General features: G+C 32.5%; 1 protein-coding gene across 2 annotated transcripts; it reads right to left on the bottom strand.

Annotated features, from left to right (window-relative positions):
- Positions 1-732: 732 nt before the first annotated feature.
- LOC134693000 (synaptotagmin-A-like) lies at positions 733-14,701 on the bottom strand. Of its 2 annotated transcripts, XM_063553667.1 has the most exons (6): positions 14,423-14,701; positions 9,681-9,893; positions 5,392-5,549; positions 3,016-3,528; positions 2,102-2,219; positions 733-1,646 (listed from the first exon to the last, which is right to left on the bottom strand). In XM_063553667.1, the coding sequence occupies exons 1-6, from the start codon at positions 14,436-14,438 to the stop codon at positions 1,339-1,341; spliced, it is 1,326 nt and encodes a 441-aa protein (XP_063409737.1). In that variant the 5' UTR covers positions 14,439-14,701; the 3' UTR covers positions 733-1,338. The 2 variants fall into 2 exon arrangements, with proteins under 2 accessions (XP_063409737.1, XP_063409738.1); XM_063553668.1 differs by lacking the exons at positions 9,681-9,893; positions 14,423-14,701 and adding an exon at positions 8,451-8,585.
- Positions 14,702-14,925: the final 224 nt, after the last annotated feature.

Genomic DNA, 14,925 nt, shown 5'->3' with positions numbered 1-14,925 from the left:
TGCTGGTTTAAATCTATATCCTTATATAACGAGGAAAGACTTTTCACCGGATATATATCAAAATGTAAGTACAGTACTGTATACAATTCAGAGAATGACAAAAGCCGGAATGGTCTGTTTTTTTGGGGGGAAGGGGGTGGAGATTTATTATTATGTACCAATTTGATATCATTATTATTTCCGTTTGTTTTTAAAAAGGTCATTGGTTAATCAAAGATTTTTTGACAAATTAACTGGTTTATTCTATGGTCAGTGAACATTGAAAAAGTTTAATTTCTGGTAGATGTGTTTATTCTAAGTAAAAAAGTTTAGCAACATATATTTTGATTTAAAAAGAAGTAAAATTTGGAAAAACATAACTTTAAATTATAATAGTTGAATTTTGTCGAGTGGTTTATTTTCTTAGGTACAAAAGGAGAAGGTTCAGTAAGACCCCGTTTTGGCCCCAAAATATAGCAGTTTTACAAAATTGTGAAAATGTAAATATTTTAGATATTTACTGAAAAGTAGAATGCTTCTGCTACAGAAATTTGGGCTGTTTCTGACAATACAATGCACATATATCGGGTAATAACATCATTAAGTCGTGCTAAATTACTGAAATCTTCACAAGATGAATTTTAGCATTTTAGTTCTTAAATGAAATTGGCCGCATCCGTGTTCATTCATAATATTGAAATGTAAGTTGTATTTTTTATGATAATACATAACATATTTAAAGGTTGAGGATGAACACATAGCGGCCACTTTCATTTAAGACAAAAAAACATCTGAAAAGTGACGGGTTTTTTTGCATATTTGACAGAATTTTCATATTTAAGCTTGATTCGGAGCGTTTTTAATGACAAGTTGAGTTTAAATCTTTCACATAAACTAATTGAATCAATTGAAGTAGACACTTCTAAAAAAAGTTTGATAAGTGTCCAAAATCTTTGTTAGATGAACCTGAAATTTGAGGCTAAAATCGGCCCTTACCGGACCTACTCCTCTCATTTAATGTAATTCGAAGAAGTTTACCGGTTGTTCATTTTTGATATATATGACATTAAGAAATTTGAAACTACACTTGTTACTCTGTCAAATTCAAAATGCGAATATAAATTATTGCGATTATAACACTGTCGCATTTTTTTGCAATATAATAAAAACATCGCAATAATTTCTGAATCAACAGTATATATAATATAATTTCATCTCTACACCTCTACAATTAATCATAATGATTTGTTTTATGATATTTTAGTTTTTTAATCAGCGCACTCTTCCTGCTAATTAGATTTCGTAAACAAAAAATTCTACGTTACATTTTTGTTATTGGATCGAAGATGTGACCTTGACTTATCCTTGGATTTTGTGCCAAGCTGTAACTTGTTTCCTTGGCAACTGAATCATTTCCATCCAGTGTGCATGAGAATCAGCATCTAAATTCGGCCCAATATAAACTCGACCTAATAGTCTATGCTCTTCCTTAGTCTTTCCGGCGTGTAGTAATGACACTCGGAAATAAACGCTCCCAAGCTTCTGACTTGGTACATCGAATGCAAATGTTTCATCAAATTCAGGATTGAGATCTCCTTTTTTGATAATTGTTTTACTTTTCTTAAGATGTCTACCATCGAACATTAAAGCGACCCTGGCGTATGCATCTGAAAGAAATACAATAAGTTAGTAAATAGATGCATAGCTACTTTCACTTTTCCACAAACGATTCCATAAATTAAAATTTAAGATTCAGGAATTGACTTTATCATATTGAATAATTTCGACCACTAACTTTTCCAAAATCTTGTAAAAATGGGATGCCTGCAATAAAACAAATAATGGGTTACGAAACGATTCAATTATCATTACTATGCAAATATTTCGACAAATAGTACTCAATGGTAATAATTCTTGACATAGCTGCGCAAATGGAATAGAAAAATCGAAATGTTTGACAAGACAAAAATGTATAGTACAAATGTAACAAGCAAGTTGAACGGATAAACAAAAATATAATATTCTACAGATACTTATAGTAATGTTATTAATTAACAACGAGTACTTAAATTATCTTGCACAGAAAAAGGCATCCTTTTTTTCTATCCTAATATAAACTCACCGGTTGTATTATCTTGTTTATTCATCGGTCGAAGTCCACGGATTTTTACAATAGTCAGATACAACTTTTCTGCCGTTGGTAGATAATTAAGTCCTATAGAGACATCTCCTATATCTTCCTGTTGAAGAAAATAATATCATTGGACTATATTAAAGCAGATCATAGGGAGGGTTGATATCTAAATGAACATTTAACTCCGCCACATTTATATACCTGTCTCATTGAAGTCGGAACGGGGAACATATAGCAGCAGCTTTTGTTAGTTTTGTGTGTGCTTGTTTTTTTTTTTTTTTTAATTTTAGTTCATTTGTTTCGGAGGTTAATTTTGCGTCGTTTTCGCTAAAACTGCCTCGTGCTGAGAGATTTCCTCGCTGTTTTGAAGACCAATTGGTGTCCTTGGCTATGAGTCATACCACATCTTATATCTATTTTTGTCTATATAACGTTTATTTATATAGTAAGTGTTGTGAAAAATGTGTTCAAACTTCATTTTACTCAAAAAGTGAATTAACATTATACCATTGAGCTTTTTGGTTAATCGAACACCTCCCTTACAAGGAAAGATCACAACCAGGGAAACACCACTACTTTAAAAATACCGTTAGTATTTACCGACCGTTCGAGTGCTGTATATAATAGCAAGTCAAAATAGTTAAACAGACTAATAAACTTCATTTGAATGAGATCATACAGTACTCATCGTCAAATTTGCCTTTTCAGAATCTAAAAAGCTATAGGTAATCACATTGTTCGACACACGTACCACCTTATAACATTACGTCATTGGTTGGTCCTGATACTAGCTAGTAAAAGCAGTTCATAAAAATATGAAAAGCAAAAATCTGAAATGTATTGCCGTAACTTTATGTTGACATAAACGTCTATAATATGAACAACATCAGATTAATACTCACATCTATAGGAGGTTGTAGATTTTCAGAGCATTCTGCTTCTTCGTTTTCCGCCAGATTAAGTTTCTTTAGTGTAAACGTTGCCTCACCGAGAACAATATGGCGGGAATATTTATCTAGGTCACATAGTTGTATTTTTACGGTATATAATTTTAAGTCGTCTTTATCTATTGGAATCACAAAAAGTTCATTAAATGTCGGATTGTCATTATGTTTCTTCATTTTAGTTCGAATTTCAATATGTAAATTATTTATCACGTGATCCTTGCTGAGACTAAAGAATTGATATGGAACCCTGTAAAAGCGCACGCGCACATAAGGGGAAATCACTGCTGCTGTGTCACTCAAGATCATTTCGGTTACTTTTAAAATGTTTACTATAAGTTTACGTTCATTTTTATCATATTTCATGGTAAAATCCAGACTCCCCTTCAGTAACGTTACTTTATGGTCCATGGAGTCGACATTGGGAACACTTAAACTTCTCTTCTGCATTAAACCGTCTTTCCATTGTGCCTATAAAAAAATCAATTGTTGTTATTTTTGTCAAAATTTAAGGCAAATCAAAGACATACTTCGTTTGGGGACGTATTAAACTATCCTTATCCTTTAAAAAAAAATTATGTAATTATTTGCATTATTTGGCTCAATTACGCCTTATACAAGTTCACTGGATTTTAATTGGTAGCTAGCCATGGCAGTGGCTTGCATGTATTTGTTTTTTAATGCATATCGTTCACATTTCATTAGCTACGGTAGATATGCATAAGGATGGGAGTTTCTCCCTGTCGTGGTATTTGCAAACTACAACTACGTCTTTTTTAAAACCATCAGGGAGACAGACATGTGCCCTTGGTTCAATAAATTAGCATTATTATATTCATGATAAACAAAATGGAATGCATAAAGCCGGAAATCAAATGCGATATAAATTTATATTCGGGTAGACATAAGGAATTATAAATCTAATTTACATATACCATTCAAAACTTATTTATTAGCTTTCTAAACTTTAAATTATTTCTGTTATTTTTGATAGTGATTTCCTTTTCCAAATCAACTTCTGCGATTTCGTTTGTAGATAATAGATCATAATAATAATCATGATAATTATAACAAATTTCGACAAAATAGCTTAAAACATATAGAATAATCAATGGTTGATCTAGGCATATTCTTTACAAAAAATAAACAATACTGAAACTGAGAGGTTTTGAGAGGTTAACCGTCTGTTAGAGCATAAAACGAAAAAGAAAACAAGCATTCCATAAAACAAATGCAATACACTGTACGCAAAATAAAACTCATCCGTCCATGACGGTAAGTAGTTCATACTCCATTTTGGTGCTCAAATCTAATTGACATAACCAGTAAACAGTAAGAGGTTCGTCATATTCGACAAAAACATATCAATAAACAAGAATGTGTCCAAAGTACACGGATGCCCCACTCGCACTATCATTTTCCATGTTCAATGGACCATGAAATTGGATAAAAATTATAATTAGGCATTAAAATTAGAAAGATAATATCATAGGGAACATGTGTACTAAGTTTCAAGTTGATTGGACTTCAACTTAATTCATCAAAAACTACCTTGACCAAAAACTTTATCCTGAAACATGCACTTTCATTTTCTATGTTCAGTGGACCGTGAAATTGGGGTCAAAAGTTTAATTTGGCTTTAAAATTATAAAGATCATATCATAAGGAACATGTGTACTAAGTTTCAAGTTGATTGGACTTCAACTTCATCAAAAACTACCTTGACCAAAAACTTTAACCTGAAGTGGGACAGACGGACGAACGATCGAACAGACAGACGAACGGACGGACGGACCAGAAAACATAATGCCCCTCTACTATCGTAGGTGGGGCATAAAAATCGATAACCGAGAAAAAGACAATAAAAAACTGAAATAAATCATGTTAATATGTGACCTAAATACTCAATAACATGCATAACGTTCAACTTTATATTGACGATTGTAGTTAGGTATAAAAAGTGTGAAATAAAACAGTTTATTATATTATAGAGGATGAGAGAATGTAAGGACAAAAGTCAATTTATTTGGCCAAACTATGTGCAAGTCTTGAATTAGGTATTTTCCAGTAATATGAGGGTTTTTTATAGATCAGACCGTTGGTGTTCCCGTTTGAGTGGTTTTACACTTGTAATTTTGGTGCCTTTTATAGTTTGTTCTTCGGTGTGAGCCAAGGCTCGGTGTTGAAGGCCGTACCTTGACCTATAATTGTTTACTTTTATAAATTGGATGGAGAGTTGTCTCATTGGCACTCATACCACATCTTACTATACCTGAGTATGGATAGTCTGTATCAATGTAAACCAGAAAATAACAAGTATTCTTAATTGTTTACCCTTTTCATTTCTATCATGCTAGGACCACTAGAGTCAGAAAATTCTGACGATTCTTTCACGGATCCAACACGCATGCGTGGCGATAACGGCATGCACTCAGATGGAGGACTTTGACTTCCAGTGGAAGTTGATCCATATCCTTGCGCTGGATCATGACCTTGAAAAATATACAATAATATATTGAAAATAAATATAATCAAGGTCTTACTGATTCGTCTAAAGATTTGTAAGGACATTGAACTCGCATCGAAAATATTATATAATTCTTTGCAAACATTTTTTAAACTGATTAACCAGGTGACAAATCAAACTAAGAGCTTCAACAGGCGAATTCATATGCAGATAAAACAATTCAGAATGTGATGAACTTTTGGGATCCGGGAATTTTATAGTCAAATAAATATGAGGTAAAACGTTTTATTTAGGTCAGTATTATCTAGATGCTAGTTATCAAGAATTAAAATCAATATTTTCTTTGTAGGATACTCTGTCCAAAAAACAACATTGTAGACCAAACATTTCGTAATTCCATATTTCAAGAATCCTTTATATGTAATATCACTACCACCTCATGAAGGGTGAAGATGTGGCATATTTAGAAATTATCATAATTTGTTTAGATCACGGCTGCTATCGACGGCTAGCTTCAAACTAGTCTTAATTTTACGCTAGTTATTTGGATTTTTTTCTTTAGAATCAACTTATTTTATTCAAATGACATAACTGAAAAGAGAAATATGGCTGATACCGTTCCTTTCTCTCTTGGTCAACTGTCATGAGATAGAGGCTCCCTCATAATATAATTTCGAAGTGGATAACTATTCATTTTCACTTGAACAAATATCAAGAAACAATATGACATTTGTTCGAACAGGAACTTACTGGTATTATGGCATAGTGTACATGTATAACGTAGTTTCCAAGGGAACTTCTGTAAGCCAGAACAAATATACGTTTACAAAACTCTAGCAGAGATAGTTTTGTGAGGTTAATGTTATCCAAATGTCATATATATATATATATATATTTATCATATGTTTAGTAGTAAATACAGTAGTTTTGCATATGTGATAAATAGCCTGCTGTTTAATCGATATCGCGCAACTTTGATGCGCACCCTTTATCGCATACCCTTTATCACACCTCTACCCTTTATCGCATACCCTTTATCGCACCCCTACCCTTTATCACACCCCTACTTTTTTTTTTTTTTTTTTACATGAAGTCAGTTTTATTTTATTTTGTTAAAAAAAAAATCCTCAAAATAGGTCATTTTTTTGAATGACGTCATTGTTTGGTATGTGACGTCACGAACGTCAAGTTTTCTATATTGTATGTGACGTCACGAACGTCAAGTTTTCATATTTTTGACACACTTAATGCAACTTTAAAAAGTACAAAACACCCAAATAAATACAATAATAAACACAATATTTTTTTTAAACCGGCAACAGCACGCAAATTGTAAGGTGCTTCGGATAAGTAATTGAGCAGTTCTTTTTTAAAAGGCCTTTGCAACAAGACAAAAGAAGAACAGAAGGTAACCAAGTGCTATGGACCAGAAAACAGTTCATATAATATAATAGTCTTCTGTTGAAATATATGATAAAGCGTATAATACATGGCAAAATCCGTATCACATGCCGTATCACCCTCGACCAATATCATCCCTCGGGTCCCGAGACATCAATATCAGCCCAAGGGCCTTTAGACGTTTGTGACATCACATACCAAACAATGACGTCATTAAAAAAAATGACATATTTTGAGGAAAAATTTTCTTTAGCAAAAAAAAATAAAACTGACTTTATGTAAAAAATAGAAAAAAAAAGTAGGGGGGTGATAAAGGGTAGGGGTGCGATAAAGGGTATGCGATAAAGGGTAGGGGTGTGATAAAGGGTATGCGATAAAGGGTGCGCATCAAAGTTGCGCGATATGGATTAAACAGCAGGCTATTTATCACATATGCAAAACTACTGTATTTACTACTAAACATATGATAAATAGTAATATATTTAACATAGAGAGGAATACAGGCAGGAAATGAACTGCTAGTGCAATCCAAAATCGAATGTATGCCGATAGCGGAGATGGTATTAGATGAACTTAACTTTAGTTCATCTATATATTTTGTAGTTTAGTCTGACTTCCATTTTCATTTAATTAGTCTAGTTCCAATTTTTGTTAATGGACCAGCTGAAGCTCGACTCCGTTTGTGGGATTTTCTCGCTGTGTTGAAGACACGTTGGTGTTTATTTTTACTGTTTTCTGCTCTATGGTCGGGTTACTTTCTCTGTTACTGAGTAAACATTCCATATTTCCGTTCTCAATTTTATTTTAATAAGGGTAAAATATCAATTGTGATACAAGATATTGCTAAACCGCATACTAACTTTTAATAAAACAAAATACACCAAAAAAACACATTTGTTTTGTTAACTTTTAATGTTTTGTTAGATTTTAAAACCTTCCCCAAAGCACTCTAAATAAACTAATTCCTTTGTTTGATATGTGAAATCTGAATAATTCGATGCAATATGCTGCATCGAATATTCAGATCAATTGTTGACATTGTTGCACGTATATATTTTTTTTTATGTATATACAAACTTACTATTTATCAAATCAATACATATCACGGTTAACAGTAATGGTATTAGCCTTTACTGTAAAAACTGATATTGATATTTTCATTTTTGTTTATTTTCATATCTTTACCAGTAGAGTAACTTAAAAGCTATCGTTACTAACTTATCATAAGCCGTTTTTAACTGAACAACAACAACAAAATTATCCAAGTGGTCAAATGTCCAATGACAAAATAAAATACAAATATGATGAACAGAGACTCGATATAAAGTTCTCAGAGTTGTTAACCTTAACTTCTTTCAAGTACAAGTCAGACTGAACTACATGTATTTTGTATAACAATACTAACTCTTTGTTGACGTATGGTGTTCGGTAACTATTTCCGGCATTTACGTTCAAACGTCCGACGTTTAATTTTTAAATTTTTATGATAATAATTGTAATGTAAATTTCTGAAATCTTGACTTACCTTTGTTTTTGGTAAACCAGTTTTTTAAACAACAAAACATATTTCACACGTATCTAAACCATGTCAATAATATCCAAAAATTATTTTATAAATAAGGGCCGGATATAGTTAGGTGATAATTGGCCAATTCGCCATATGCTGCATATTATTTATGTATAATAATACCACGTGGGTCATGTCAATGAGAAAACAACACGTTTCAAATATGGATTTATAATCTAGGTCTGGACGTAATCTTTTATAGATACATATATAAATCGAAAATTGTTATATTTTAAATAAATATGAATAAAAAATGAGACAATAGCACAGATTATGATATGACAAAACATTGTATCAAATGTTAAATAAAAATGGCAAGACATAACATTGCACACCTAAGGCAGACGAGTTTATGTTATATATAATGTACCTTTTACTGGTGCATGGGTCTGGAATGGACAGTAGTGGTGCAGCTGACAGAATAGAGACAAGACACACACGATACAGAAGTAGAAGCTAGATATACACTTACCTTTTACAGGTGCGTGGGTCTGAAATGGACAGTAGTGGCATAGCCAACAGAATGGAAAAAGACACACATGAGACAGACGCGTAAAAGTTATATACCGTACCTTTTACTGGTGCATGGGTCTGGAATTGGCAGTAGTGGTACAGCCAACAGAATGGAGACAAGACACACATGATACAGACGATTATAAGCTAGATATACACGTACCTTTTACAGGTGCATGGGTCTGGAATGGACAGTAGTGGTACAGCCAACAGAATGGAGACAAGACACACATGATACAGAAGTAGAAGCTATATATACACGTACCTTTTACTGGTGCATGAGTCTGGAACTGGCAGTAGTGGTACAGCCAACAGAATGGAGACAAGACACACATGATACAGAAGTAGAAGCTATATCTACACGTACCTTTTACTGGTGCATGGGTCTGGAATTGGCAGTAGTGGTACAGCCAACAGAATGGAGACAAGACACACATGATACAGAAGTAGAAGCTATATATACACGTACCTTTTACTGGTGCATGGGTCTGGAATGGACAGTAGTGGTACAGCCAACAGAATGGAGACAAGACGCACATGATACAGAAGTAGAAGCTATATATACACGTACCTTTTACTGGTGCATGGGTCTGGAATGGACAGTAGTGGTACAGCCAACAGAATGGAGACAAGACACACATGATACAGACGATTATAAGCTAGATATACACGTACCTTTGACTGGTGCATGAGTCTGGAATGGACAGTAGTGGTACAGCCAACAGAATGGAGACAAGACACACATGATACAGACGAGTACAAACAACAGAAATAGCCCAGCGCTGGCGATGATTAAAAGTTTATCCCATGGATCTAATGTAATAACAGCTGCTGATGCCTCTGTTGTGATAGAGAACATGATAGTTCCATCAATACGCGATATCAAACCTGAAAAAAAGATTATACAATTAGCTATACGTGATATCAAACCTGAATAAAAGATTATACAATTAGTTATACGTGATATCATACCTAAATTAAAGATTATACAATTAGTTATACGAGATATCAAACCTGAATAAAAGATTATACAATTAGTTATACGTGATATCAAACCTGAAAATAGATTATACAATTAGTTATACGTGATACCAAACCTGAAAAAAAGATTATACAGTTAGTTATACGTGATACCAAACCTGAAAAAAAGATTATACAGTTAGTTATACGTGATACCAAACCTGAAAAAAAGATTATACAGTTAGTTATACGTGATACCAAACCTGAAAAAAAGATTATACAGTTAGTTATACGTGATATCAAACCTGAAAAAAGATTATACAATTAGTTATACGTATTACCAAACCTGAAAAAAAGATTATACAATTAGTTATACGTGATACCAAACCTGAAAAAAAGATTATACAGTTAGTTATACGTGATACCAAACCTGAAAAAAAGATTATACAGTTAGTTATGTATACGTGATACCAAACCTGAAAAAAAGATTATACAGTTAGTTATGTATACATGATATCAAACCTGAAAAAAAGATTATACAGTTAGTTATGTATACGTGATATCAAACCTGAAAAAAAGGTAAACAATTACAATACGAAATATCAAACCTGAAAAAAAGATTATAAATTAGTTATAATACAATATCAAACCTGAAATAAAGATTATACAATTAGTTATACGTGATATCAAACCTGAAATAAAGATTATACAATTAGTTATAAGTGATATCATACCTAAAATAAAGATTATACAATTAGTTATACACGATATCAAACCTGAAAAAAGATTATACAATTAGTTATACGTGATATCAAACCTGAAAAAAAGATTATACAATTAGTTATACGTGATATCAAACCTGAATAAAAGGTTATAAAATTAGTTATACGTGATATCAAACCTAAAATAAAGATTATACAATTAGTTATACGTGATATCAAACCTGAATAAAAGGTTATAAAATTAGTTATACGTGATATCAAACCTAAAATAAAGATTATACAATTAGTTATACGTGATATCAAACCTAAAATAAAGATTATACAATTAGTTATACGAGATATCAAACCTGAATAAAAGATTATACAATTACTTATATGTGATATCAAACCTGAAAAAAGGGGAAAGGTTGTAACTATAAAGCCTAGATCATAAAAACGCAATTGATACAAATAATTCATACTTGTTGAAGGCCGTTAGGTGACCTATAGTTGTAAATGTTTGTGTCATTTTGATCTTTTGTGGATAGTTGTCTCTTTGTCATACCACATCTTCTTTTTTATATTATTATCAAGATGGAATCAGATTTTTTTTATTCATGCATGAAATCAAGCTTGTCGGGGAATGATAATTTATATACTTGATATCAAACCAAGTTAAGAAAAAAAAAATTCCTACTTATATCATGCATGGATCACAAAACAACTATCCATACTTGATATCAAGCATGGATCAGAAAAACACCATTCATACTTGATATCAAGCTTGGATCAGAAAACCACTATTCATACTTGATATCAAGCATGGATCAGAAAACCACTATTCACACTTGATATCAAGCTTGGATCAAAAACCACTATTCATGCTTGATATCAAGCTTGGATCAGGAAACCACCATTCATACAAAACAACCATTCATACTTGATATTAATCTTGGATCAGAAACCACCATTCATACTTGATATCAAGCTTGGATCAGAAAACCACCATTCATACTTCATATCAAGCTTGGATCAGAAACCACCATTCATACTTGATATCAAGCTTGGATCAGAAAACTACACTATATACTTGATATCAAGCTTGAATCAGAAAAAACACTATTCATACTTGATAGCAAGCTTGGATCAGAAAAAACACTATTCATACAAAACCACCATTCATACTTGATATTGAGCTTGGATCAGAAAACCACAATTCATGTTCGATATCAAACTTGGATCAGAAAACCACCATTCATACTTGATATCAAGCTTGGATCAGAAATCGCCATTCATACTTGATACCAAGCTTGGATCAGAAAACCACTATTCATACTAGATACCAAGCTTGGATCAGAAAACCACTATTCATACAAAACCACCATTCATACTTGATATCATGCTTGGATCAGAAAACCAACATTCATACCTGATATCAAGCTTGGATCAGAAACCACCATTCATACTTGATATCAAGCTTGGATCAGAAAACCACCATTCATACTTGATATCAAGCTTGGATCAGAAAACGTCTATTCATACTTGATATTAAGCTTGGATCAGAAAACCACCATTCATACTTGATATCAAGCTTGGATCAGAAAACCACTTTTCATACAAAACCACCATTCATACTTGATATCAAGCTTGGATCAGAAAACCACCATTCATACTTGATATCAAGCTTGGATCAGAAAACCAACATTCATAATTGATGTCAAGCTTGGATTAGAAAACCACCATTCATACTTGATATCAAGCCGGTATTAGAACATACAGTGCATGTTTGATATGGAACCTAGATTGATATATAATCAAGCCTTTTCGATAAACGAAAAGTTAAGGTATTAAGCGTAATTCACCATCAACAAAAATGAGTCTATAATAAGTAAACAGATCCCCTACTCGCACTATAATTTTGTATGTTTATTGGACCGTGAATTTGAGGTCATTAAAATAAGAAATATCATATCATAGGGAACATGTGTACAGACGAACGAACGCACAGACTAAGAAAAATAATGCCCCTAGGTGGGGCATGAAAATATGAAATTGGAAAACGTATTTTTTTTTTAAAACTATTAGAACAAATAATATCGGCTGTCGTTTTCTTGGTGTGATAGAGTTAAACACTACTACGTAAAAGGAGTTACCAAGTATGTTGTCAATTTGGGGTATTTTTCTGGTATCTCCATCAGATCCGCTCGAGACCTGATGTTCTGTGTTATTTCTAAGGTGCGTTCGTAATTTATTTTTCAACAGACGGAAGCTAATTTTGAACATGTGAGTAAGCTCAAACTAACTATGGGTTATAAATATCAGAAGAAAGTAGTGTTAGTCGTACTCTAACTTGGTGACACTGAAATCCTTTTCCAGGGATAATAATGGACAAACACAGATATATCTATAAAGCTGTGATATTCGTTTCAGATGACTGATTTCAATAAATATGTATATTTCCTTGCATTAGAAATTAATATTATGTACACAGATGTTACCACTTAAAGCTATTTAGAGCGGTTAGAGCGACCTACATTTTATAATTTTGTTTGTTCAAATTTCACTGAAACTTTGCACTCTTTGTAATATAGTTCAATTCTAAACAAATAACAATTGCACCAATCTCAACAAACCATCGTTCCGTAAACTAGTCTTGCATCAATGTGCTAGTTTAGGCAACAGTAGTTAACAAAAATCTCAAAAAGCAATTAAGAAGATACTATTCAAAGTCAAAACTAGAAAAGTGAGCATAAACTCCAAAGTGAGAAATTCAGGTACGAAAACTTGAAATAGACAGTTATCGAAACTATAGCTTTTGAAATAGTATATCAAAACTTGTAATCGTAGACGCTAAAAATTTATAGAGTGGGTTTCTGTAGCACTTGGTCGGGATATATGCTGCTTCAAGTAAACTGATAGTCTTCGAGGGTATCACCAGCTTAGTAGTAAGAACTTCTGTTTTGGCATGGTTCATTGATTTATAACTTTCTTTAATTCGTTGATTGATTCAGAAAATTTTAAGAATATAAGGTTCCGACTCCATCAGGAAACATCAACCCCTCATGTGAATTGACTATTCTTGTTAGATCCATTTGGTTGGTCCTATTTTAGCTTTTAAATTATTTAAAGAAATTGAGAATGGAAATGGTGAATGTGTCAAAAAGACAACAACCCGACCAAAGAGCAGAAATTATTGAGTATTCTTGTACATCCGAGCTTTTACCATTTTTTGGTTTAAGAATTTCTGATGAAGATAAACCAGCGCATTGAACTCTTCAAATTTATTGATTTTTTTCATTCATCATATAAAAAACAGCCCAAACTTACATACAGACATAAACACACAACAAAGCAAGTTATAAAATCGTAATCACGACAACCAACAAGGATATGCAAATACTTGATAGCTTTCATAGGCAAGTTTTTGGTTGATTTGTCTGCATCTTAAATTTCAGCATGCATTATTTTCATATGGACTTTTGTCATTTTTATCATACTTACATGTATAATGTTCAGAAAAGGAAGTGCTTACCTATAAACACTCAAAATTCTAATACAATGTGCATGCAAGGTAAATGGTCAGTTGTGGAAAACAATATCAAAAATGAAAAAAACATAGTAGGTATTTAGAAGATTATATTAGCTATGTCAGCTATGCAACTACTGATGTGAAATTTCAACAAATGTCTTCGCCTGGTTATACATGTATATTGGGCGATTTATTCATTTACGTTTCAGATATATATTGACACTGACCTTCTTTCTCAGCCATTTTGTTCACATTGTTAAGATTTATCAATCTAGTATCTGAGATTGTCCTTATCACTACGGAAAAGTTGAACAATTGTTGTTCCACTTAATTCCTTTATAGAATGGCACGATCGCATGATGTTTACTAAATACATTCTTCTCCAAACAATATTTATGACAACATTAGATCATGATGGTTGTAGTTTCAACATAATAGTAGAGTTATCATGAGCATCATGAAATGTTTTTACTTTTCAGAATTAAACGATCAATTTCAAATTTTATTCTAACTATCCTTACTCGTTTTAAAAATAATAATTCGGTCGGACTGTTTAATGACAAATACCGGGAACCTGTACTGAAACATCTGACATTTAGCTTCAGGAGTTAACTACGGTAGTATATTAATTTTAATCATCAGATAGAATACAATTGATAATAGTACCCTCCAATTTTATGTTATTAGATACAATGACCTGTCGGATATTGAGCCTGCCGCGAGTTACATT

This window comes from Mytilus trossulus, chromosome 12 (assembly GCF_036588685.1).
Source record: "Mytilus trossulus isolate FHL-02 chromosome 12, PNRI_Mtr1.1.1.hap1, whole genome shotgun sequence".
Taxonomy (NCBI): Eukaryota; Metazoa; Mollusca; class Bivalvia; order Mytilida; family Mytilidae; genus Mytilus; species Mytilus trossulus.
This window is presented reverse-complemented; position numbering and strand designations above follow the sequence as displayed.